The sequence below is a fragment of the Sorex fumeus genome, unplaced genomic scaffold (assembly GCF_029834395.1).
Source record: "Sorex fumeus unplaced genomic scaffold, SorFum_2.1 ptg000047l, whole genome shotgun sequence".
Lineage (NCBI taxonomy): Eukaryota > Metazoa > Chordata > Mammalia > Eulipotyphla > Soricidae > Sorex > Sorex fumeus.
The window spans coordinates 34,345,091-34,371,755 of NW_026606104.1; the positions used below are offsets into that span (position 1 = coordinate 34,345,091).

Sequence of the window (26,665 nt, forward strand, 5' to 3'; positions counted from 1 at the left end):
ATTGATCACTGAGTGCAACCAGGCAACCAGTGCAACCAATTAAGGTATAATCCCTGAGCACTATCGGGTGTGGTCCAAAAAACAAACAAAAAGAATATGCATAGGTAAGTTTCTAAGGTAACACTAACTTATTTTCTGTCATTAAAGACTCAGGAGATGGGCAGGAAACGAGGCAGGAGCAATAGGACCGCCGGTAGGGTGCTTGCCTTGCACACAGCAGACCCAGGCTGGGTGTCCAGCACCCACTATAGTCCCCAGAGCCCTGCAGGAGTGAGTGAGCCCTGAGCTCAGAGCCAGAAGTAAGCCCCTAGGTGTGGCCCAAAATCCAAAAGCAAAAAACAAAACAAACAAAAAAGACTGGGAGAACTTTATCAACGGTTGCCCAGCTCAGTTGTAACATTATCCACAAACAGTAACATTTTTATCTAGTGGATACAATGTAGCGCTAATCACTGCTTTCGGAAGAGTCACCCTAAAAGATACTGTAATTCTTTTTCACCGGACAGATAAGCCTTAAGTCTTAGAAATTTTTTTTGCCCTACTTTGGTTTGTTTTGGGGGCCGTATCCGGCAATGCTGAGGGCTTATTCTGGCTCTGTGCTTAGGGATCACTCCTGGAGGGGCTCGGGAGACCATACGGGGTGCCGGAGATCGAACCCAGGTCCAGCTACGTACAAGCTAAGCGCCCTACCCGCTGTACTATTATCCGGTCTCTCTCTATATATATTTATTTTTTCTTTTGTTAAGTTAAAAATGTTTTCCAATTTTGGAAAAGATAGCCTGCAGCCTCTGAAATCGACTCACTGAAAAGTTTTCCGTAATTTCCTGCCCTTAGGGGGAAAAAAAAAAAGGTTCCTGTGAACACACTTCCCGTCCTCCAGCCCCGACTTGGCAGCCCTGCTCCGTCTGGTGGGAGACGCGAACTCGTTGCCCTTAAGAAATATGGCGACTCTAACCTCCCGGCCCGCGTCCACGATGGCGTCTCCCACGCTGCCGGGCGGACGGGCGGACGGGCGGGGGGGCGCGGGCCGGGCGCCGCTTCCGGGCCGGCCAGGGGGCGGGGTCCATTGAGGAAAGCCTTGCGTGCCGGCGCCCGCGACGGAGGCGCGCTGCAGGGCGCAGGCGCGGAGAGGGGGTGGGGGAGGAGGGAAAGCGGCGAGTAAGATGGAAGATGAGGAGGTCGCTGAGAGCTGGGAGGAGGCGGCAGACAGCGGGGTAAGTAGCGGCCGCCGCCCCGGGGCAGGGTCGGGCGGCACGCGGCGCGGGGGAAGCCTCCGGGGAGCGGGTCTGGGGCTGGTTCTCCCCCCCAGGAGGGGCCCCGTCCCCCGGGCCGAGGGTGGAGGAGAGGCCCCCGGTCCCTGGGCGCCGGGAAGGCCTCTTAAAGGGGCCGCGTTCCATTTCGCCTTCCCCTGGGGCCCGGTGCGCTCTCCGGGCCCTGCGCCCCCCTCCCCTGACGTGCGCGTCACTCGGGGCGCCCCACACGCCGCCCTCGGCCGCCTGGGCTCGGCCCGGCTCCTTTTGACCCGTCCTTTCGCCTCGGACACCAGCCTGCCACCCCCCCTCCTCCACCCCCCACCCCCGCCCGCCCGCCCGCCCGCGGCACCATTTTAAAGTTCATGTGCTCCGCTGGGCAGCGGCGCGGCTCTGCCCCGTCCCCTCCGCGCCTCGCTGAAATCCCCCGGGCTCGGCGTTACCCGCCACGGGGGGCGAGTCGGGGTTTTTTGTTTTTGGGTTTTTTTTTTCTTTCGGTGTTTTTTGGGGTTTCTTTTTTCCCCCCTCCCTCGTTGGGTTTTACCGGGCCCTCTGCAGGCGGGTCTCCTGGGGTGGGGGTGGGGGTGGGGGACTACGCCCGAAGCACCGATAAGCCGGGCGGCCGGAGCCCCTCTCCCCGGAGACCCACCCAACGAGCGGAGCCCCAGGGGAGAGGCCCTGGGAGTTTGCTGGCCGCGCTGCAGGGCGGGCGGGGGGCGGGGGGCGGTGTGCAGGGTGAGACGTGAAAGTAGCCGCATTCCTGGGAGGGGAGAGGGACACGGAGCGTTCCCGACTGGCTTTTTGGGAAAGGGTTTTGCTTACCGCCCAGTAGCTAGGCGCGAGTGCTTGCTTCCCAGCCGACCGGGCCGCAGTGCTATGAGGTTCGTGACTTACGAGGTGGTCTTTGCAGAGTTTTGTGATCTCGGTGATCCTTGTGAAGACGGGGCGAGGTGTGTGGGGGGTGGGGGCGACGTCTCTGGTTGGGTTCTCTCGTGCGGGAGCGTTGTCTTGTTCAGTGTTGGGCCGGGGCGACGTCCGCCTTTGAGGTTTAGGAAGTTGTTGGGAGTTAAGGGCCGTGGGGAGCCGAGGCGCGTGCTAGGTTAAGACGGGATCTGGGCTTTTGGCTACCCAATCACGGTTACACGAGGCTGAAAAATGGGCCCAGAAGTGCGCTTATGCCTATGGTAACGTTCGCGATTGGCCTCGGGGTGCAGCCCCCTCCTCCCCACCCGGTGGGGCTTCAGCGGGTTTCTTTCACGGTGGTTCAGCCTTTTCCACTTAGGGTGATTGAGAATGTGAATAAATCGTTGAGAAGGTGCTTAGCACAGTTCTTCCTTAACGTGTCGACCCTCTTTCCTGGAATTTGGACTTGAGTAGAGGAGGGCAATTTGAAATTTTTATAAGGAGCAACAGGTGTCAGTTGGGGCGTTTGTCATTTAACAAACATTTTTCAGTGTCTTCTGTTTGCTAAGTAATGTGCTTAGCGGTGACTTTGTGCCAGAGAATGCAAAATTTCCGGTGGAGGTGTTTATTGCCTACCTCTAATGTGAATGAATCATTCAGACACCCCTCTGTGCCGCCCCCTGCAGAAACAAGAGGCTTACAAGTTTGAGTCATTGAATGTTTGAATGTGACTCAAATAAGTGTTGAGCATCTTGAGCTTTGTTTTTCTCTTCTCACCTGCTTCTAAAGGGATGTTAGTTCCTCATGTTTTAAGAGTAAGAAGGAAATAAGCATGGAATCCAGAAACTGAGACTGTCTCCAGGAGTTTCAAATGGGAGGTCACTTTGAGATCAGCTAGCCTCGTCCCGGGTTTTACAGCAGCCCCAAATATTTAAGATTTGACCCCTGAACTTTAAAGTTTAACGTTGAGCTCTCTAGTCCCGTGTGTTTGGCACTGTGGTAGGACCCTTATAAAGTGCCAGTAGATAGATCCAGACCTGTGTCTTTGACATTGTGTACAGCCTTTGCCAGGATGCTGATTCCCTTCCATATCTTTAGCTGAACTGTTGAAGTCATGGATTCAGGCATTTTCCTTCTTTTATAAATGAGGAAGCTGAGTTCTTAGGTCGAGGTCTAGCTCAAGGTCACACAGATAATATGCCTGTTAACTGGGTTGGACTCCACCCTATTTGACTCAAAAGATGGATTCTTGACAGTCTTCTGCCTCCATACTTGGGACCTCGTGGAGGTCTTGGGAGTTAACCCTCTTTTTTTTGTGGGGACAGAGCCTGCGACATCTGGCTGTGCACAGGGCTTACTCCTGACCCTGTGCTCATCACTCTTGGTGGTGCTTTGGGATCATATGGGGTGCCGGAGATCAAACCTAGATCTGCCACATGCAAAGCAAACCCCTTAATAACTCTGTACTATTTCTGGCTCCTAACCTGCTTTATTATTTTTTGTTTGGGGGCCATACCGGAAATACTCGGGGGTTACTCCTGGTTCTTCACTCAGGAATTACTCTTGATGGTGCTCGAGGGACTGTATGGGATGCTGGGGATCAAACCTGGGTCAGCTTCATGGAAGGCAAAGATCCTATCCTTTGTATATTCACTTCAACTCTTTATTTTTTTTATATATATTTTTTTTGCCTTTTGGGTCACACCCAGGGATGCTCAGGGGTCACTCCTGGCTCTGCACTCAGGAATTACTCCTGGCGGTGCTTGGGGGACCATATGGGATGCTGGGGATCAAACCCAGGTCGGTCTTGTGCAAGGCAAACGCCCTACCCCGCTGTGCTATCGCTCCAGCCCCTCCAACTCTTAATTTTTATTTATTTATTTTTTGGTTTGGGAGCCAAACCTGGAGGTACTCAGGTTACTCTGGCTCTTTATTCAAGTATCACTCCTGGCGGGACTGGGGGACCATATAGGATTCTGGAGATCAAACTCGGGTTGGCCACATGCAAGGCAAACACCCTACCTATTACTGCTCCACTCCTTCGTTTTAATGTCTTTACTCTGGGCCTGTATTTGAGGGTTGTCTTGACTTTTCTTTTTTTTCAAAATTTTTTTGAAGTGTCTTGTAAATGGGCACTTTTGAAAGAGTAGTTGGGAGGTTTAAAGCATTATGTGAAAAAGTGTGACAATGTTTCTCAGATCTAGACAGTTTCTTATGTAAATCTTCTTTTAGGGCCAGAGATAGTGCAGAGATTAAGGCACCTCTTTTGTACATAGCTGATCCAATTCAGATGGCATCTCCAAACCCTGCCAGGAATGATTTCTGAGCACTGTTGGGTATGACCCCAAAACAACCACAAACTGTAATTCAGTAGTCTTTTTTTTTTTCCTTTTGGCTTTTTTGCATCATACCTGGCAGTGCTCGGGGGTTACTCCTGTCTCTGCACTTAGAAATTACTCCTGGCAGTACAAAGAGAACTATATGGGATGCTGGGGATCAAACCCAGGTTGGCCATGTACATAGCAAATGTCCTACCTGCTGTATTATCACTCTGGTCCCCCTCAGTATCTTGTTGTTTAATTTGGGGGAAGAACATCTCAAAAGGTAGCTTCTGCTTTTAGTTATAAGTAAACACTATTTATTATTTTTTTAATTTAAAACAATAAGCTACCGAGAGTATTCGATATGCCAAACACAGTAACAACAAAGTCTCCAATGGAGACGTTACTGGGCCCGCTCGAGCAAATCCACGATCAACGGGAGGGCCTTTACCTTTTACCTTTTTAAAACAATTTTAAGTATCAAACTTGTTATTTTACCTGTTTCTTTCCAAGGAGTTAACATCTCCAATCATAGGACAATTGAAAAAATTGTGACATATTCCACCAAGGAAATGCTTCCTTAAAAAACATAATACTGGGGCTAGAGTGATAATACAGTGAGTAGTGTGCTTGTCTTGTACACTGCTGAACCGGGTTTGTACCCTGGCACCCTGCGCCCCACTGGGATTGATCTCTCACTGTATGTAGAGCCAGGAGTAATCTCTGAGCCTCGCTGGGTGTGAACCCCAAAACAAAAACGTACTGCCTTTGCAAGAAATGGAAATCAGCAGTGACCTTCCACTTAAGCACATTTCAAAGAATGAGCATTTTGTAATGGGAAGACATATTTTTGTCTCCATTCCCAACAAACAGATAAAGAATTTGCTAGATTTATGTTACAAAACTTTGCATTCACTTGTTTAGAGGGCAGGGGGACAATACCTTGAGGAGATCTTGTTGGTAATGAACTAGTAATGGTCCTGTGGAAAGGCAAGTAGATGGTACAGAGATAGAATTTGACTGGTGATCACAAAACTTCTGGAACCTCCTTCATTTCTTTGTATCCCCAAAGTTGTCTTTTGTTGCTTTTTCACAGTCTTGTAACTAATGGGAAAAATGTATCTTAAGGAATAATGTAGTCTGGACGAAGAATTCAAAGTTTCTCTTTACTTTTACCCATAAGGAGCCGTCAGGGCAACTGCCTCATCAGTGAACTGCCTCACCAGGTATACAAGGTGAGGTCCAATGGAGACAAAGGTTAATGGAGCATTTTCTTTTTTTTTCTTTAGTTTGGGGGCCACACCTGATGGTGCTCAGGGATTATTCCTGGCTCGGCACTCAGAAATTGGTCCCAGCAGTGCTCAGGGGATGATAGGTGGTGCTAGTATCAAGGGCTGCGTGCAAGGCAAGTGCCTTAATCGCTGTACTAGCACTCTGATCTCAACAAGCAAGCACCTTAACCCCTGTATTCTCCATCTCTCTCTACCCAACCGTACCTCCCCCCCCCCACCCCTTTTTTTGGTACCATACTGGGGATTGAACCCAGACCTTACACATACAAGGCAAGTGTACTACCTTTGAGTTACATTCCCAGCCAGGCAGCACTTTCTTTGGAAGAGGCATTGCAATGTAGCACTGTCCTCCCATTGTTCATCGATTTGCTCCAACTGGCCCAGTTACGTCTCCATTTTGAGACTTGTTACTGTGTTTGGCATAGTGAATATGTCACGGGTAGCTTGCCAGGCTTTGCCATGCAGGCGAGATACTCTCTGTAGCTTGCCAGGCTCTCCAAGAGGGGCGGAGGAATTGAACCCGGCTCGGCCGGGCTGGCTGCGCGCAAGGCAAATACTCTACTGCTGTTTTCATAGTGTAGTGGTTATCACATTCGCCTAACACACAAAGGGTCCCCAGTTCAAAACCGGGTGGAAACATTGTGCGCTGGAAGAGGCATAGATTATATGATATTATGGCTGGCGTGAAAGACAGTCTTGTTCAGGGAGTGACATGGTTATTAAGATTTGAAGAAGCATTGAACTAAACTGGTAAGTCTGGGAGAGGCAGAGGAAGATAGGGTCAGGGTGCCAGTGTATGCATAGCAGGAAGGCATTGAGTGTGCAGCAGTGGGAAAACTACAAGTATTTCTGGCTGGAGTGTAGGGGTTTGGCAGTGATGAGTGGAAAGAAATGAGGGCAAAGAGCTCTGCAGGGGGGCCTCCTAGTATTTGGTTCTGGGAAACTTTGACTTTGTCCTGGAGGCAGAGGAGAGCTTTGATTACTTTTTTTTTCTCGAAGCAGAAGAGTGACAGATTTTAATTTAAGAGGTAAGAACTTTGATTTATGTACCTCTTAAAAGAGAAGAGGTCTATTCTTCCTGAAGAGTGGCTCTCACATCGGGGTCTCCAGTACTTCCTGTAACCGATGTCCTTGTGGAATGTGTACAGTTTGCAAGGATAGTGGTCGAAGGACAGAGGGTTGTTTCAGGGCTAGTTGGTGCTGAATTTCCTTGTCTGTTCTTCCAGTAAAGGAATGGAAGATTTGTGGTACCAAAAAGCACAGATCCAAGTCGGCCGTGCCGTGCCTGAGGGGGCCCCTTCCAAACTTCCTTGTCCTTTGGGAGAGAGGGAGTCCAAGGAAGGGCTGTGACGTCCTCCTCACAGGGGGCTTTCTGTAAAGCGCCGGCTGGTTTCGACACGAAACGTGCTGTGCAGTCTGTCTCCGGGACTTTGGAAAAAGATCTGTTTCGGTGTGGTTTCAAAGAAAGGAGGATAATGAGATTTTCACGAGTAACTCCTCAGCTCTTTTCTTCAGCGCTGACAGGGGGCCTGTTTCCAGCGTGCTCTGGGTGTTCAGGACAGTTGCCAAGGGCTGCAAGTGTGGGCATTCAAAAGTCTCTTGCACAGCATATGACAACTCAGTGTATCTTTCTAAAGCTTTTGATAAAATTCTGCAGAAGAAAAGATCTTGGTTACCTAGGTCAGCTGACCCAAACATAATCTCATGGCCAACTTTTTTATTCCAGTTTTCACAGCTCCTGGGTGTGACCCGCCCCCCCCTCCTGTTAGCACCAGGGCCTCTGTCTGGTTGAATCAGGCAGCTGCTCTCTCACGGTATAGAGTGTTTTCTTCTGCACTTGGCACAGGAAAGGCGAACAGTTTTTTCCTCTAAAGAACTATGAGCTTGTTGGAGAAAATTGAATGAAGTGCCATGTATCTTTGGTTGAAATACAGAAGGAAATGACTTTTCTAACTAAACACCACAGAGGTTCCTCATCCTAAGTAGTTTCCTTAACTCCTTTGGGCTCTGTCTGGCATCCTGCTCTTTAACATCTGGCTCTATGCAGAACGTTGATGGGAAGATACAGGTTAAAACCATCTGCCACACAAATTAGCAACCGATCCCACCAGTAATCTTAATGTAGACAAAAAAATCTTATCCCTGGTGGTAAGACATTTTAAATATCTCTTGTACTTATGTTTTCCCCTCCCCACACCCAGACTCTTTCCCTTATAAAATGAATCCAGGAAATAACATTCATTCCTTTCTAAAAAGAATAATAAATATGTATGGTTATACAGGCATTCTTCAGGACTGTGATGTGATCCTTAGAGGAGATTGTCCAAGACGGTTGTGACTCAAGCCAGGAAAGGTCAGGACTGTCACCACTCTTCGTAGACCCTGATCGCCACATTCCTATTCCTCTGACTTTCTGGGTTTATAAAAGCTTTTGTGATCCTCCAGCTGCAGTTTTATTTGTGCTACCTAGTGGCGTGTTTCCCTGGTGAATGAACACTGACAGTCTTGAGCCCCCAAATCTCACACACTTCTTCTTAGCGTGTTGAGGGCTCCTTCCAGGCCCCATTTGGTGGACTGGGAATGATGGGATGTATTTACATTCTTTTTCCCCATACTGCAAAGGTGTTAGTACTATTCTTCCTACTGTCCAAAGAGGAAATCACGTTGTTCCACTCGGGCGATTGGAAGGCCTGGGTCCACACTCTTAGAGACCTTTTTGGAGCAGTTGTTTACCTTGGCTTCTGAGCAGATAATTACTAGAATACTGTAGAATACTAAGTTGTTAGTGCCTTTGAAGTATGGTTGTTTCAACATTCATACTCTTCTCTCTAGCCCCATATTTATTTTTAAGTGTATTTGAATGCCATTGCTTGATTGGGTCTTGGTTGCTTTACCCCTTAGCATTCCACATTACCTGTTGTACTCTGCCTGCTTTTGCCATTTATTTTATTAGCTTGTCCTTGGGGCTGGAGTGATAGCACAGCGGGTAGGGTGTTTGCCCTGCATGCGGCCTCCACCCCTCTTGGAGAGCGTGGCAAGCTACCGAGAGTATCTCACCTGCACAGCAAAGCCTGACAAGCTACCTGACAAACTACCCGTGACATATTCAATATGCCAAAAACAGTAACAAGTCTCACAATTTGTTATGAGACATTACTGGTGCCTGCTTGAGCAAACCGATAAACAACATAAGAACAGTGCTACAGTCCTTGGAGGCTTTTTTTTTTTTTTTTTTGCTGCCCCTGTTGAGTGCCATGATTCTAAGTAGCCTTTGATGCCACCACTCTTGGGTGTTTGGTGAAATTTGTTGGGAGTAGAGGGAAGTGATTGTGACTTGGTTCCGTTCTCCAAAGTCTGTATATCTTCTACAGTGTCCTTAGGAAGCAAGTCTTGCTGTCTTTACTGTAAAAGGTAGCGAGAAAACATCAGTTTCTCTGCCAGTCGGTAACCTGTTTTCTCCATCCATAGCAGTGGAAATTACAGTGTCCCAAGTGCCAGGTTTGATTCTTGGGCAGCTCCTTCCCTTTCGCCCAGTTTTATTTTCCTCATTTGTAAAATTGGATTGATAAAATCTGCCTCGCCTGGCAGCAAGAACTAAATAAAGCACTTAGCGAAGTGTTATTCAGAGGCGGATGTTGACAAGAGTGTTGTGGCCTGAGTGTGAGGGCGTTGTTCCCAGCCTCTGGAGTTGGGTTGTGCAGAGTTCCTGAGGCTGGCTAAAGGGCCTGTTCTCCTCTCCCCTCTCCACTCCTCCCCTCCCCCTTTCCTCATTTTTCATCTTTTTGTTTCATTTTTTTTCATTTTGGGGCCATACCTTGTGCTTCTGGTGTGGTGCACAGGAGCCCATGGTGGTCGTGCTTAGAGTACTAGACAGTGCAAGACTTGGACCCCAGGCCCCTGCCCAGTCCATCCAAGTGGTCTCTTTCTTGCTGTCACTGAAGTCTATATATATTGCTTCTGTTGGTTGTGTTGCTCATTGCTACATGAAGGCCAAAAGGGAAAAGCAGTAATGAAGCTGGGGAAAGAGGGTTTTCCTCCATGGATGCCATTTGAAGTGTCGTTGAAAGCAGATGGAATTATTAGGTTTAATCTCTACTAAAGAACTATTGCTTTCGGTTACTTTCTAGATTTAAGTTTAGTCTTAAAATTCAACTCAGCCGTGGCTATTAATGCTGTAGTTCTGTACTAACTAGGGGTGCAAGAAAGTCGGTGTGTTCTACTAGGCTTTATTGATCCTTATTCTTGCAGCCACTCACCAGCAATCTCATGATCCTTTTTTTGCATCCTCTCGAGGTATAAGGATTCTGTTCTGTCACATAGTGGCTTTAGGCAAGTGACTTTATCAGAGCATGGAGCAGGAGGCTGTTCTGTCTGGTGAGGCTGCTGTCCATCCTGTGAAACCTGATGAGGGTTGAAGGTGGTGGGGAGTTTGTGGTACCTTCCTTCTACCTATCTGTGACAGGTGCCAGAGAGTGGTACCACCAACACTGCTTCTATGGTAATAGCTCTTGTTTTCAGTGTTGTGTCTGCCTTTGGACCCAGATAGACACTGTTCATATTCTGGCTCCACTCCAGACTAGCTGTGGAACTGTGGTCAGGTTACATAATGTATCTATAAAGTGGGCAAGTGTCTCTCAGGGTTTGTTTCATAGGACTGTTAATCCATGTTTTGGGTACTATTTTCGGGAATCCAACAACTGTGGTGAATGAAATTGCTTTCAAGTTTATTTTTTCATGAAGAAAAATGGACAAAGGAATGTTCTGCCTTTCATGTGCACAAACCACACACAGTGAAGAAGACTTAAATTAGAGACCATAGAAAGTGGTTGGTGGAGGTGCCATTTTTGTAAGAAGAGAGAGGGTCAAAGAAGACCTCTCAGTGATAGGCTGAGCGACCTGAAGGAAAAGAGGAATGCAGAAACCAGGAAGTCCCTTCAGCACAGGCAGGCCCTGAGGACAGAACATGCTCTTTTGGTATAAGAAACACTGGGAGGGGCTGGAGTGATAGCACAGAGGGTAGGGAGTTTGCCTTGCATGCAGCCAACCTGGGTTCAATTCCCAGCATCCCACAAGTCCCCCAAGCACCACCAGGAGGAGTTCCTGAGTTCAGAGTCAGGAGTAACCCCTGAGCATTGCTGGGTGTGACCCAAAAAGCCAAACAAGCAAACAAACAAAAAAATCCACCAAACAGTGGGAGCCTGTATGGGGCTTAGTTTAAGGGGAGTTGAGGGCTGAGAAGCATAAGCCAAATTGAAACAGGCCGTAGGCTCTGGTGGTATCGCTTTGAATAGGGAACTTGGGAACGATGGAGCAGGGGCCAACTTGGGTTTTTTGTTTCATCTATTTTCCTGTGCCATGTAAATCACATATGTAACAATTCGTTTTGAGGTAAAACAGCTAATATTTAGTAGGTATGAGAAACACATAATCCTTGGAGTAAAAAAAATTTTTTTGCTTCTTGAGCATTGCTGGGTGTGGCCCAAAAAGCAAAAAAAAAAAGAGAGAGAATCCTCATGTCTGGGTTCAGACTGACCCCATGTCAAGTGCCCATCAAACATTTGGCAGTGGTCCTCATACCAGGTGGCATGACTAGCTAGAGCTAGTGCAGGAGAGAGAGTGGGCCCAGAGGGCTTCCTCTTTCTGGGGAGGCCAGATGATCCTGAAACCTCTAGTGAACTTGAGAAAGCAAGCAAAAGGGGTTGGGTTGAGTTGGGTTGGTTTGGGTTTGAGGGCTATATGTGGTGATGTGCAGGGGCTACTTTTGGCTGAACCTGGACTTCCTGAAGGGAAAGTGTACACCCCAGGTTATTGATTGAACTATCTCTGACCCCAGAGGTGGCTCTTGTTTTCTGGTGCCCCTCATTTTATCAAGTTCATCTTTTGGGAAAAGGGATATTAGGCAACACATGGCATTGCATGGCTACTACTCCTGGCCTTGTGCTCAGGGGTCGATATATGGTATCTGGAATTGAACTGGGATCAGCTGCATGCAAGGCAAGCAGCTTAACTATGTTATCTCTTAAGTTCATATCATGCAGACCCTGGGGGTATTTTGTTGTTTTGGGGCAGTGCTCAGGGATCACTCCTGCGGGTGTTCCTGGGACCCTGTGTGGTGCTGGGAGATCATTCCCAGGTCAGGCAAGCACCTTTATCTCCTGTGCTAACTCTATGGCAGATAACTTTTATTCTTGTGGCTGGTTTTGGGGAAGGATGCTTTGGTTTGGGGGCGACACCTGGGGCTCAGAGGTTGCTCACTAGGCTTCTCTTGGTGGTGCTCAGGGGGCGGGCCCAGGCCTCCAGCATGCAGAGGTTGTGTATTAACACTTTTTTTTGGGGGGGGGTCACACCCGGCTGTGCACAGGGGTTACTCCTGGCTCTGCACTCAGCAATTACCCCTGGCGGTGCTCAGGGGACCATATGGGATACTGGGAATCAAACTTGAGTCGGCCACGTGCAAGGCAAACATCCTACCCGTTGTGCTATTGCTCCAGCCCCAACACTTTAAGTTATTGGTTACAACAACTAAAGTATTGTTGACTGCAACTAAAATAATCTCATATGGTTTTCTGGAAGTAGATTGAGATGTGAGTTCATTGTTAATACTTTTTCCCAGATTAGTATATCTCAGTTTAGGAAGTTTCTTATTTTGGGCCTCTCTTCTACCCCACCTCCTTTGTCTTTTATTTATAAGTCGTCTCCCCAACTTTTTCCTTTATGCCCTTTTTTCTCATCTTGAAACTCTAGTCCTTTAAATACCTGCAGCTCTTCCTGACTTCTCAAGGCAGAATTGCTCCCACTCTATTTCTATTTCCAAACACTGTGCAACTAATATAGCAACTGCAGTTTGTTTAGCTGACTTCTCCCACTCCGCTGGGCTCTTCTCATCAACAAGGATTGCCTTACTTTGGGTTTCCAGCATCTAGCACATCTCTCACTTGATAGTAGGTTTTCCATGACTGCTGGCTCCCACTTCTTTTGAAAGTGGAGCAGAAAGAAAATGGCCTTTGAGATACATTAACATTGCAGACTTCCGCAGGGAGGGGATTTTAGAACTATATCCTGTGCCCTACAGTGACCCATCTAATTAAAGTGGAATGTTTTTCCTTGCTGTGGGATTAGCAGAGGAAGAAGGGGAATGTTTCGTGGGAAATGGAACCTTCAAACAGACAAACCTGACTCTATGAAAAAGGCTAAAATGAATTCGTGGCCTAGATATGCCCCTCCCTCCTTTGGTCATTTTATCACTGGTCTTCTGATTTCTGCCTTTAGGGATTTTGTCCACATCCCATCCTGCGTCCCAGGAGTTGTAGGGTTTTGTTTTTGTTTTGTTCTGTTTTTTTTGGGGGGGTCACACCCCGCAATGCTTAAGGGTCAAGGGTTACGCTTGACTCTGTACTTAGAAATTACTCCTGGTAGTGCTGGGGACAACATGGGTTCCTGGGGATGGAACCTGGGTCGGTCATGTGTAAGGCAAGTGCCCTATCTGCTGTACTGTCGCTTTGGCTTCTTGTTTTTGTTTTGGGGCCACGCCCAGCACTGCTCAGGGGTTACTCCTGACTCTGTTCTCGGGGATCATGCCTGGCCATGTTCGGAGGACCATATGGGATGGGTGGGGATTGAACCGGGGTCAGCCGTGTACAAGGCAAACCCTACTTGCTGTACTATCGCTCTAGTCCCTGGGTTAATATTTTGAACTAGACTGAGATCCTGAGTCATCTCTGTAGAATCACAGTGGTAGATATGACTTTGGATGCTTCCTTGTATAGAACAAATAGGGACATTGCAGATAACCAGCTTTATGGGGGGGGCAGGTCATGGTCTCTGCCACATCATTAGTGTCAAGCAGCACAACGGGGAAGTTTCGTGCATAGGAAGCTAGCTCAGGAAAATCTCCTTGGATTGATCTTATAGCTCATCACCAGGAAGGTACTTTAAAGGTATTGAAATCTTGGTTTATTTTGGTTTGGGGACCAAATCTGTCGTTTCTAGGGACTGTTTTTGGCTCTGTGCTTTGGAGTGACACCTGATGGCTTGGTGGATATTTGATGCAAGGGTCAGATGTGTACAGTGCCATGTACCTTACCTCCTGTACTCTCTCCATATCTAAAGAAAACAGTTTGTCTGTAGTTGTAAGACTGATTTTGCTCGTGCTGCCTATGAATTCTTCGCTTTATTCAAAAGTTAAATTGGGGCCCCTCTGAAATAAGGACCAGAATATGTTGAAAGGTAGTCATTCCCACCTTTTATTCCTTTCTAGCATCTTTTTTGCTTTTTCCTTAAATGGTAACATTGTGTTTGTGTCAGGCTCCAATTCTGAGAGAAGCTTTTGCTGCATTTTCAGGTTCTTATCTTCAGGCACCTTCCCCTTTACCCATCCCCACTTGTAGATGTGCACCTTTTAATTTGGGATAGCCGAACAAGACTAGATGAGCCTGTGTGGTCAAGTGTAGCAGCCCAAATCAGGTACTGACTCCTCAAATTTAAGAGAAGAATCAGAAAATGTCATCAGAAATCAGAAAATGGGGCTGGAGAGATAATATAGCCGGGAGGCCGTCCCAGGTTCAGTCCCTGGCATCCCATGTGGTCCCCCCAAAACCACCAATTCCTGAGCTTAGAGCCAGGAGTAACTTACCCCTGGGCATTGCCAGGTGTGGCCCAAAGACAAGCAAACAAACCAACTTTAACTGTTGCTTATAACATAGAGGGCATTTTATAACTCAGTCGGGAACCGGGGGAGTCTTTAGAGCCCAGTTTAAGATTAAAGTAATTCTTTGTGTTTGATTGCATTAATGAGCTGGTTGAGGGGTACAGTGGTAGAGGAAGGTGGTTGGCTCTCTTGGTGTCAAAGGGGTCTGGCCCTGGGGAGCAGACAACACAGGTCAGGCACCAGAATCCTGTGGTGTTGATAGTGGAGAATGTAGAAGTTTGGATTGCTGGCACCCGTCCCCTGGGGTTTGTACCTGTTTGTTCTGGGGTTTGCTCCTGTCTGTTGAGCCTTCAGACCTGAGACACCCTAACTGTAACGGTGCTGTGCTTGCTGCACTGCACCAAAGCCAGGAGTTGCTTTGTGTTGGTTGTGTGTGTGTGTGTGTGTTTCCTCTTCTGCCTTTCTTTTTTCACTTCTTCCTTTCCCCCTATCTTTTCCATCTCCCTCTTACAGGAGTGAACCTGTCGCCAGCCACAATCCCTGTCCTCTCTATGGCTGTGCAACACCCGGGGCTGCTTGAGGTGTTCCCCAGGCTGATCTCTTCTCCCTCTGCTTCTGTCCCCAAACTCTGCTGCCTTGCAAGGCAGCCAGGAAACTGCCTTTCTTCTGGACGGTCGGATTTGGAGAAGCCTAATGTCTGATTCATTTGCCTTGGGCCGTGGCCACTCCTTCAGCTGCCATAAAGAAGCTGGGACCTTGCTCCCCACTGTGGTTCTTCATCACACCCTGCCTTCACAGGTCCTTCTGGTTTTAACTTGTTCTCAGAAGCATGTAGAGGTGTAGCCCCAGGGGGCAAGGGTTACCTCAAAACAAATACTTTGCTTGGGATTTTGACCAGAAGAGTCCTCTGCGCAGTGCTTCTTGGCATAAAGAGAAGTCTCAGGAGCCAGATGTCCTTTGCACCTCTCCTCGGAAGCGCTGATGCCCTAACACTTGTGCCGAGGGGGCCCCTTGGGCAGAGTCAGACAGAGCAGTGCCTTTGTGGTTTTCTTTCACTGCTGGGGTAGGGCGGGCCTCTAACACTAGAGCCTTGACCTTGGACCAGGGCTTTGCCTGTACTTGTGAGTAGAGAAGGTGCCCCGAGGCACCTTTTCCAGGGGCCATAGTATAGCACAGAAGGTAAGAAGACACTTGCCTTGTCTGTGACACCCCATATGGTCTCCTAGCCCCCTCCGAGCACTGCCAGGTGCGGCCCCAAAACAAGAAAAATTAAGATTCCGTTTTCAGGGCCCATTTGTGGATGGTTCCTGGCACAACTTTCTGAGGCCTGTTTAATTCTATTAGGTTGTTACGGCCCTGGCTGCGGGGGCCGGTGGGGGAGAGACATTCTCCATGGAGCATACCCTAGAAGTGAGTTTTGGCTTGGGCTGGCTTGTCAGGGCGCAGGTCTGACAGTGATTGATTGTAAGTGGACTGACTCATGATCCCGGGACGGACTGCAGAGCAGATGCACTGCCCTCTGGCTGCTGGCAGGGCACTCCTCTGGGGATGGCTCAGTCTGCTGGTGGCCAGCTGGGCCTCTGGAGATGGCCAGAACCCGCTTCCATCAGGGCTGCTGGTTTTGAATCCCATTCCTGAAGGGAATGGAAGAATTCCTCCATGGCTCTGACTAACCCCTTTTGCCTGGTGCTGTAGCGTGTGACGGTAGTGTTAGTTATTGGAGTGCCAGTGGCAGCAGCATGGACTGAAGGAAGAAAGGAGCAGTATCCTTACCAAAGTCTGCACAGCAGCACGAAGGGGGTCACACAAAGCCTTACTACTACCATTGTTCTAGGTTTACTACTAGAGTTCCTTAACCTCCCTGACCTCCTTTGACCCCTAACACCCCCCCCCCCAAAAAAGCTACTTTGTATAGGATTAGTGTGAGCAAAAAAAAAAGTGGGAAAGTATATTGGACAGCAGTCAGGTATTATAATGTTAGCCTATTTTTGTGTTTGTGTTTTCTTTTTGTTTTTTTCGTCACACCAGGCTGTGTTCAGGAGTTACTCTTGGCTTTCTGTTCAGGGATAACTCCTAGCAGTGCTGGAGGACCGTATACATGGTCCCAGGGATTGAACCCAGATTGACTCGGTGCAGGGCAAGCACCCCACTCTTTCTTTCTCTCCCTCCTCCCTCTCTCACGCATGTGCACTCGGTCTTTATCTCTCATCCCAGCATTGTTTTAAAGTCAGTAGTTTAATAGTTAAAAAAATAAAAAGTGATCTCATATGATAGACCCATTTGCCTCTCTGTCTTCTTTGGTCCTTATGCTGTTATGAAAGTGAACATTCAAGAAAATAGTTTACAAATGTAAGTGCTTTCCTATACAAATGTTCGACTTGGGTTCCTCCTCCCACCCCCAAAACAAAACAAGAAACAGCTGTTCTGACCCTGTCTGCCCAGGCCCTGCTGCCTCTGGGTAGGCGAATGCTTTCTAGTTTCCAGAGCATCCCCTTCTGTGCTCCCTGCACCTGGAGTTTAATGCCCACCTGGCCTGTGGTAGAACTGGTTCTGACCCCATGTGAAAGAAAGCCTCTGTCCATGTCCTCAGATGATGAAGACCGTACATTCATGATGGGGTCACCTCAGGCAGTCTTACTTTCAGGTTGGAGCAAAATAATACAGTGTGGGACTTTAGAACCCTATGTTATTTGTGAAAAGCTTTGAAAAAGCCCTTAAAAGGAATGGTATTAGACTATGTGAGACATAGTATTAACTTAAGCGGTAATCTAGTGTTTAAAAGCTTAATCGTGACAGACTTTACTGTGAGCACAAGTTCTCTCTGAGTATCTGTCAGTTCATAGAAACCGACCAAGTCCTCCTCTTATTTCAGTGCCTCTTTTCTGTTTGGTCAGTAAACACGATCCTTTCTAACCAACTTGTGTTCCAAGGCTCTTGTTGTAGCCCGCTTCCTAGTCTCCAGAGGAGAATTCATGGGTCCTACAGAGTAAGTCTGTTGTGCTTGCCTAAATACACTTTGATTCCTTCAGAAAAGCAAAATAATGACTGAGTCGAAAGTTTGTGTATGGGAGCCCTGAGTTTGAGCCCTACTAGTGTAGAGACCCCCGAGTAACTCAGGCCTTGACGTGTTTGGCCCTAAACAAAATAAAACAAAAAGATTCCATGAAATACTTTCAAAACAAACTGGCATACCTTTATGAGTATTAGAAAATAGATTTAGTCAAGAAAGATCTCATACTGATAAAATGATTCAATTTACTAGAAAGAATTCTTGATTCCTTTGATAGTCAACAGATCAGATCAATAAGAATTTAGAAAATTTAGACAGTGTTGTTGACGTGCTTGAACGGCACCCATGAACTGAGTAATACAGTTCCCTTTTCCAGATACTCGAGGATATGTAAAAACGGCTACATGGAACCATGAGGGAGATTCAGCCATGGTTCTGGACTCCTTTGAAAATCCCATCTAGCTTATATGGGAGTCTCCCAGCTCTTGCCATCTGAGGCTGCTTAATTTTTTTGTCAGGTGGAGGACTTGAGCCCCACCCAGTTCTTCCTGCTGTTCGTGTGATTTCTCCTCTTCATGCCTCCGGATGCTGCCCCACGTCCCCACAGGACACCCCTCATTAAGACTGTTCTCAAGTCTTGCACAGATTTCCATGTGATTTTCTTCCCCTCTCCAGCAGCTTGCTGCTCTTGCCTTCAGTGAAGCCAGTTGAGGGAGTTGGGAATTCCTGGTACTCGGCAGACCCAGGTTAATTCCTCAGCACCCCATATGGTCCCCCGAGTCTGCCAGGAGTCATCCCTGAGCTCAGAGTCAGGTGTAAGCCCTGAGCACATCAGGGTGTGGCCCAGAACAAAGAAAGAAGAAAAAAGCAACATGGGAGGCAAGTGAGGGAGGCAAGTCGCCCCCAGAGAGTTGGACTTTGCTGGTGCTGCAGCTTCCAGCTGCTGCCCAGCAGGTGGATTTTCTCCCAGAGTGTGGAGGATTTGGGGGGTTCCTGGTGCTGAGGGTCATCCACAGGCTCGGATCACCAGCCAGATCTGCAGAGATTAGGCTTCTGCCTTTGTCTTAGCCTCATAAAGGTTCAGGAAGATAACACTACAAAACGTAAAATATGATCATGGAGAACCCATAAAAAGGAGCACTTCTTGCTGGGAGCAGATGATAAACTGGTGTGTGTGTGTGTGTGTGTGTGAGAGAGAGAGAGAGAGAGAGAGAGAGAGAGAGAGAGAGAGATCAAAGAAGACTTCACAAAGGAGAAGTGAACATTCAATTCCAGCTGGATTTCATAGGCGAGTAGTAGTTTTGCAAGGGAGAAGGCATTACAGGCCGGTAGAACAGCACGCCAGGTTGCTGGGGGGTGGAGACTAGTGGTTGGTAGACTGCAGGCTGGGGGGCTAAGCGGAACCTGAAAAGAAAGGGATGGGCAAGGGATACAGAGGCACTTAGACTCACCAGTGACCAACAGCTGAAGAACTTCAGCTGGGGAAGTGACACGGTCACGTTTATGATTTAAGCAGCTCTGTGAAGGACAGATTGGCGGCCTGGAGACTAGCTGGAGGCTTTGCAGAGCAGCAGCTGAATGGAGAGGAGATCTAGAACTGTCGCCGTCACCTTGGGGGTGGAATGAGTTGAACCTGCAGAAAATCAGGACCCCCCAGCCCCAGCGTGTGTATAATCAGGGGTGCTCCACACCCCCTGCCTTGAAGGACAGGCTCATTTCCCTGGCCAGAGAGAGGACACTGCCCCTATTAGCTCTGAAAATAAAGACATAAGTTTTTATTTGAGAGAGAATTTTTTTCCGCTTTTTATATACATTTTTTTCCTCTAGGAAATAGACAGACGGTTGGAAAAAAAACTGAAGATCACACAAAAGGAGAGGTAAGGCTGCTGTCTGGTGTGAGGACTCCTGCTCTCGGCCACCTGAGAGCTGGGCAGTCAGTGGTGTCCCCCAGCTGGCCGTTAGGTGGAGCAGCTCCTGCCCCTGCGTCCTCCCTTAGTGGGCGTCCTGTGTGAAGCTGTTAGACGGAGGGAGGTGACGAGACAGAAAACTGGGGTTTTAGGCTCTGCCCCAAGTTGCTCTGAGAAGTGGACCAAAGTGTCTTCCTCTGGAGGCCTCAGTTTCTTCTTCTGTGACTTAAGGAGATTGGACAGATGACTTCTCTGGGCCTACCACGACTTGGTGGGAAGTTCTAGGAAGACCTTGCAGGGTAGTTTTGCTTCCCCCAGAGCAGCAGGGGAATGTTGGCTGGAGCTCTCTGTCTTTGGGTTGGATTAACCTGTCAGCCTCCCCAAACTTGCAGATGAACTGCACGATTGTCCCCTGCCCTCCCCCAAAATTCCAGAGGCCCCCCTTGCCCTCCCGCTGACTTTCCTGGTGCCCTTCCTCTTTGATCAGATCACTATCTCAGCAACTACACTCACCCCTGGTTCCAGTCCCCTGGCCATGTCCTTCCTGTTCCACCCAGGATTTGTTCTATTGCCCCCCTGGCAGCGGCTGAGTTCTTCTTGTCCTGACCTCTCCCAACAAGCAAAGCGCTGCAGGCTCCTGGGGACTGGTTTGGTTCGGAAGAGAAGCTCGCCGACTGCTCTGGGGAGGGACTGTGTGGCTGTTGAGGGGTGGTCCTGCCTGCCTGGATCCCTTTCCTCCCCGTGGCTTTGGTTCTTCCTCTCCCGTGTTGTTGGCCTTCCTCTCCTGGTGGGATGCCCGCCAGCCCTGGACCAATGCTGCTCCTCTGAGCATTGCCGTGCACTGTGCCTACAACTGTCCTTCATCCCAGCCCCGCCGTGCTCAGCGTCCCAGCGCGCCTTGGTGAGGGAGGTATCTCTGCTCCCTGGTTCTTCTGTCATCAGTGGTCTGGTGTTGTCTCTGGGAGCCACAGTTCCCTCAGCTGAGGACTGAGGCTGTTTGGTGAATTGTGTCTTGATGCCAGGCAGGGGTGGCCTGGTGGGCTCCTGTGTAGAGTGTTGGACTGGTGTGAGTTCCTGCGGTGGCGGTCCTTGCCTGGGAGAGCCCACTCTGCCGATCCTCACGCTAAGGGGCTCAGGGAAGCCGGGATGGTAACTGAACTCATTGGGTTTCGGACACACCGTGTTGGCCTCCGAGGCTGAGAAGTGGTTGTTGTGACTGAAGCACGGGGGCATAGACGCCCCAGTGCAAGGCGCTGCTCCGGCCCCCTTTGCCTGAGTTGGGTCTGAGGCTCAGACCTGGGGCTTGCATGGGCTCATGACGGTGCTGCTCTTTTGAAAGCCCCTGTTTGAGGAGTGGGAGTGTTGTCTGGTCAGAGGCCAGAGAGAGTGACAAGAGTCAGGCGGAGCAGGAGGGAGGGGGCAGGGGATGGCCGGGGTGGGCTCGGGGGGGACAGGGGAGGGGCCTTGAGTCAGGAGCAGGACTTGTGACACTGTGTTTGCTCTCTGTCAGCAGGAAATCCAAATCTCCTCCCAAAGTGCCCATTGTGATTCAGGACGATAGCCTTCCCACGGGCCCCCCTCCACAGATCCGCATCCTCAAGAGGCCCACCAGCAACGGTGTGGTCAGCAGCCCTAACTCCACCAGCAGGCCCGCCCTTCCCGTCAAGTCCTTAGCTCAGCGGGAGGCAGAGTACGCCGAGGCCCGGAAGCGGATCCTGGGCAGCGCCAGCCCCGAGGAGGAGCAGGACAAGCCCATCCTCGACAGGTGAGTATGCCCGGGAGGGCTGACCGTCTGGAGAAGGGTGACCTGGCTCTGGGTAGGAGTGAACGGTGTTTCATTCTTGTTACTTTTTTGGGGGGCGGGGGGGGAGTAGTGAGGGGGCTAGGGTCGGACACAGCCATCTGTGCTCAGGGATCCCTCCTAGTGATGCTCGGGTGACCATATGTGGTAGTGTGGATTGAACCACGGTCGGCCGCCTGAATGGCAAGTGCCTTGCCCCGCTCTCCTTAACTTCTCCAGCCCTCTCTGCTTTACATTTTTATTCATTTAGTTTTGGTTTTCATGCCACCCCTGGCAGTATTCAGGGTCTACTCCTGGCCCTGTGTTCAGGGATCACTCCTGGCGGGACTTGGGAAACCAGACAGGGTGCTAGGAATCTAACCTGGGTCGGCCACATGCAAGGCAAACAAACACTTTACATACTATCACTGTGATGCTCAAATTTTAATTTTCCTTCACTTGTTTTGGTTCTTGGGCCATACGTGGCGGTGCTCAGGTCTTAGTCCTCACTCTGTGCTAAGGGTCACGCTTGGTGGGCTCAGGGGACCATATGTGGTGCCAGGGATTGAGGCCAGGACAGCTAGCTCTAGCTTTCAAGGCAAGTACCTGCCCCATGTACCATCTCTCCAGCCTCCCCTCAAGGCTTTTTTCTTGTTTGGGGGCGATATCAGGCAAATGTTGCCTGGCTCCAGAAATGATGTTCAGGAGTTACTCCTGGCTTTGCACTGAGTGTTTGGGGGACCATATGGGATGACGGGCATTGAACCCAGGTCATCCTCTTTCAAGGCAAACGCCCTACCCACTGTAATATCACTCTGCCTCAGCCCCCACTCAAGTTTTTAAATAAAGTTAGAGGCATGGATTCAAATTACAGTCCACCAAAACTCTAGCTCATCTTTACTTATTCTGCTTAGCTTAGAGGTACTTTATCTCTATGACTTGATAGCCCAGTCTGAAAAATGGAAAATGCTAGTCCCTGCTTCATCATGCTGACCACTTAAATGGGCACAGGGATCTGAGGACCCTCTCTGGCATAATGGAAAGCACCTCCAACTAAGTTCTTTGAGCTTACCTTCTGGATCTCGTGATATCCCATTGTGACTTTTTTAGACTTCTTTATTGAACTATAGTGAGATAGACCCTTACAAAGCTGTTCATGGGGGCTGGAGTGATAGCACAGCAGGTAGGGCGTTTGCCTTGCTCACCGACCCTGGTTCAAGTCCCAGCATCCCATATGGTCCCCTGAGAACCACCAGGAGTAACTCCTGAGTACAGAGCCAGGAGTAACCCCAGTGCATCGCCAGGTGTGACCCCAAAAAAAAAAAAAGCTGTTCATAACTGGATTTCACACAGTATTCCAACACCCATTTCTCCACCAGTATACATTTCCCAGCACCAATGTCCCCAGGTTCCCTCCCATCATACCCCTTCACCCCCTGCCCGCCTCTCTCTCTTTCTCTCTCTCTTTTTCCACCCTTCTCTCTCCCTCTCTTCCTCCTGCATTACAAATAAGTTCTTTACCTCCTGGTAAAACTATATGTTTTAGTATGGTCTCCTAAGTTTGAAGGGGCCTCCTTGGGTTTGGTATTCTGGACTTGAAGAACTAATCTATGTTCTTTCTTTCTGTCCCTTAATTTGTTTTATTCGGGTTTGGTTTTGGTTTTTGGGTAGCACCTGGTGATGCTCAAAAGAGTTTAGGGGATGCTGGGGATTGAACCAAGGTTGGCCACATGCAATTCAAGCACCTTATGTGCTGTACTGTCTCTCCAACCCCTTATTCTTTAATATTTTAAACTCTGTATGGTATCTCTTCCCTGTGCCTTCATTTGACAGTTGGAAAACAAAAATGTTTCCGTTCAGTCTTTGTACAGTATGAGACATCCGCTAGTCACAATACTTGAAAAGAAAATGGAAGCAGCAAGGCACATGCCTGCTGACTCAGGTGAATGTTGGTTAGGAATCGTTCCCTTGGAGAGTCTGTGCCACGTGACTCTTCGGAATATGCACCATCCCACGTTGTTGCCTCTGGACAGTCTGGGAGAAGGCTGCCCATGCAGCATTGAACAGGAACCCTCTCCTTCACCTCTTCACAGGAGCGTCCCACCTTGGAGATGCCCCGAGTTACTTGCCCCAGATGCAGCTCAGAAGCAGAGTTGGTGGCTAGCTACGATAGCTTCCGTCCCAGATGCAGGGGCAGTTGTTTGTAAGATTTGGGGGGCTCTTAGATGCTTTCTCAGGCCACCTCCCGATCATCTGATTCTCTTTCCATCAGGCCAACCAGGATCTCCCAACCTGAAGACAGCCGGCAGCCCAACAATGTGATCAGACAGCCATTGGGTCCTGATGGGTCACAAGGCTTCAAACAGCGCAGATAAATGCGGACAAGAAAGGACACCGCCGCTGCTGCTGCCACCGCCTTTTGGGTCGTCCGCCGCGGGTTGCACTGCCGTGGCAGACAGCTGGACTTGAGCAGAGGGAACGACCTGACTTACTTGCACTGTGATCCCCTTTGCTCCGCCCACTGTGACCTTGAACCCCATGCACTGTGACCGCCTCCCTTCTCCCCCTTCCCACTGTGATTGGCACGTCTACAAGGGCTGTCCCAAGTCAATGGAAAGGGAAAGGGTTGGGGAGAGGGGAGGGTTGGGGGGAGCCCATCAAGGACTCAGAGTAGAGAGTCAGACAGTGCCACTTGGCCACTTGGGGTAAAGCCAGTGCCAGCAATAACAGTTTATCATGCTCATTAATTTGGGATTTCAGAACACAATTGAGAACTCCCACCTGCCCACCCGCCCCGCCCCCCAAGTGCATGTCTTCATCACTTAGAAGCAAGTTCCATTCGAAAAATATCCTTTCTTTTTTTTTTCTTCTTCCTATTTTTGTTTGTTTATACAGATAATCTGATTTGCAAGGAAAAGTGCATGGGAGGGGGTTTAGCAGTTTAATGAATTTTTAATTGAGAAAGGGTAGTTTGATAGTCTACTTAAAAAATGTTTCTGGGAAAGTCGCTGGAAACATTAACCAATAGGATTTTGGTGAGCTTAGCTTCTGTATTCCTACTGCCGCCCAGAAAAGGGGCAGGGCTCTGCAGCCCCCAGGACAGATGAACACCCCATGCCTATACCTCCCTCCCCAGCTAAGTCCAGGGCATCTTGGCCCTACCTGGCGACTGGGCTAGCTCTATAGGCTCAGAGAGCCTGGGGAGGGTTTTAACCCCACCTCTAGTATTTTGGGAGATTGGGAAAGTGCTCAGACTTCTCCCATCCCATACCCCTCAGGGTAGTTCCCTACTAGCCAGGCTTTGCTACTTCTAGAAGAAAGTAGGGAGTGAACGCACTCCTGGGCTTTGGAGTGAGGGCTGCGAGACGTGTCTGCAGTATTTTGCTGTCATCACCAGGAAAACCAGGAGTGAGTCGGGCTTCGGGCCTGTGAAGCCTCTGCCTTGGGTGGTGGGAAGCCAGCTCTGTTGATGGCCCCAGCGAGGCAGCGACGCCTGGTGCATTTCCTTTGTGAAATCCCTGCCCTGGGAGCAGGCCGTGCTGAAGAGTCAGATGGTGTAGAACTGTAACTGCAAGGACGGTGGGGACAGGCTGGTTTCTCCGAGAGGCCTTGTCTATCCTTGACCCCTCTCCAGAGCAAGGGCCTGAAATGGAGGCAGTTTCTCCTCCCTCCCCAGGGCTAGAGACGGGCGTTGGCTCCCCAAGGGGAAGAGGCTGAGAGGGCGGCTGCGCTGTGTGCGCGCGCGTACCCCAGCTCCTCTCCGGCTTTCTGGTCTCTTCCATTGCACTGCGCCTTACCCCCCAAACAGCCCGCCCGCCCGCCTTCCCACTCTGTGGATGAGTTTTGGAGTGGCCGGTGTGGTGATTTACAATTATGGCAGCTCCCAGTGGCCAAGGAGGAGGCAGGCCGGGTTTTGCAGGCTCGTTCCACCTTTAGCTTCCCTGGGCCTGGGCCCGGCAGGCCATGTCCCTGTACATCTTCCCCGCCGGAGGAAGGGCCAGCCGCGGCTGAGTCAGCGACTCGTTCCCGCCACAGCCCTCTGCTGTGTGCAGCTGGGAGGTGGTCTGCAAGCAAAGCTGGACAGAGCATCAGCCGCCATGAACCCCCGGGGATGGAATGGTACCCACAGGCTGTGCTGAGGGGACACCTCCTCGAGGAGCAGGCCGGGGGGAAGGCTGACTGCTGTCTTCCTGTGCCACTGCCCTCTGTCTCTCCATTGTCAGTGTACGGTGGTGCCCATCCCTCATGGAGTGGTGATGTCTGGCCCGAGGCGGGGCCGTCCTGGCAGTGGGAGAGGTGCAAGTGGTAGGCCAGCCGGGAGGCCGGAAGAGCAGGTTGCTCAGCTCTCGGGACCACCTGTGCTCGCCCTTCCTCTAGCGGAGCCAAAGGGAAGGCTGGCTGCTGGGTGTCTGGACTGGGGACGGAGCGGGGATCGGTGATGCCACCTCCCTGCGGCCAAAGACGGGGCTCTGCCCGCTGTGTGCCTGTGGCCACCCACCAGCAGTCATACCCTTGGCCTCCCGGATGGAGAGGTGGCAGGCAAAATAAAAGAAAGAGAAATGAAAACAGGAAACTGTATTGTGTTGGGGGGAGGTGGGAGGGGAGATGGGAGAACGGTTTGGAGTGTGTGTGTGTGTGTGTGTGTGTGTGTGTGTGTGTGTGTGGTGGTTTGCGGGGGCTTTTTTTGTTTTGGTAGTTGTATGTAACTTTCCTTAAGTGCGCTTTTTTTTTCCTCCTTTTTTAAAGCTGCAGGCTTTGGCTTGGAAAACCCTGGGGGGATTGGGGGGCAGAAACCTGAGGCTGCTGCCCCTTTATCTGCCTTCATGGTACTGTCCCCTTTCCCCAGCACCCCCCTGACCCCGCGAGCCAGGCCTCTGACCTTCCAGCTCACCGCTTCCCACGAGCCACTACTCTGAAGTCAGCCTATAACCAAAGGAGCTGGGGGGGTCCAGGCCTGGTGACCAACCCTTCTCAGCCCACTCAATCAGGGTGCTCCCCACCTGCAGGCAGGGGGCAACACCCTATCTGCTACCATCAGCCCCCTCCAGGGCCCACTGCCCTGCCCCGCCCTGTCCAGCCCAGCCATACCCTGCTCTGCCCCATCTGGGGGTGCTCTGCTCAGGGATGGGCCGGCAGGGCTGCCCCCAGCCTCCCTGTTGAGCAGAGACTCCGGGAACCCCTGGAGTCCTGTCTTCTGGCCATGTGATCCCAGGGGTATGCATGGGCCCCTTGGGTGTCTGAACAGAAGGGCATGGAGGGAGGGCCGCACCCCTGCAGTCTGCCCTGCTGGCATGGCGGGCAGCTGCCCACCCTACCCCGCACCGCGGGCTCCTGAGTCGGCAGATTAAGCATTTTATAAATTGTATTTTAAATACATGTTTTAAACTTGTCAGAGCCTTGTCCTCATTTCAGTCCCTGTCTTGACCTCTTGCTATGGCTACTTGTGTCACCACTGTGGTGCCCGCTCTGCTCGGAGCCAGAGAGGGAGGGGCTCTCTCGGGGTTGGAGATGGAGGATTGGGGTGGTGCGTGGGTTGGAGAAGGGCCCGCTTCCTT

At 50.1% G+C, this 26,665-nt stretch overlaps 1 protein-coding gene across 4 annotated transcripts; it reads left to right on the forward strand.

Moving 5' to 3' along the window:
• The first annotated feature begins 1,092 nt into the window (after positions 1-1,092).
• Positions 1,093-26,502, forward strand: SZRD1 (SUZ RNA binding domain containing 1). Of its 4 annotated transcripts, none has more exons than XM_056123237.1 (4): positions 1,129-1,214; positions 19,251-19,300; positions 20,841-21,095; positions 23,383-26,502. In XM_056123237.1, the coding sequence occupies exons 1-4, from the start codon at positions 1,164-1,166 to the stop codon at positions 23,483-23,485; spliced, it is 459 nt and encodes a 152-aa protein (XP_055979212.1). In that variant the 5' UTR covers positions 1,129-1,163; the 3' UTR covers positions 23,486-26,502. The 4 variants fall into 4 exon arrangements, with proteins under 4 accessions (XP_055979216.1, XP_055979212.1, XP_055979214.1 ...); XM_056123239.1 differs by having other exon boundaries at positions 20,844-21,095; XM_056123241.1 differs by lacking the exon at positions 19,251-19,300 and having other exon boundaries at positions 1,093-1,214; positions 20,844-21,095.
• The last annotated feature ends 163 nt before the right edge of the window (positions 26,503-26,665 follow it).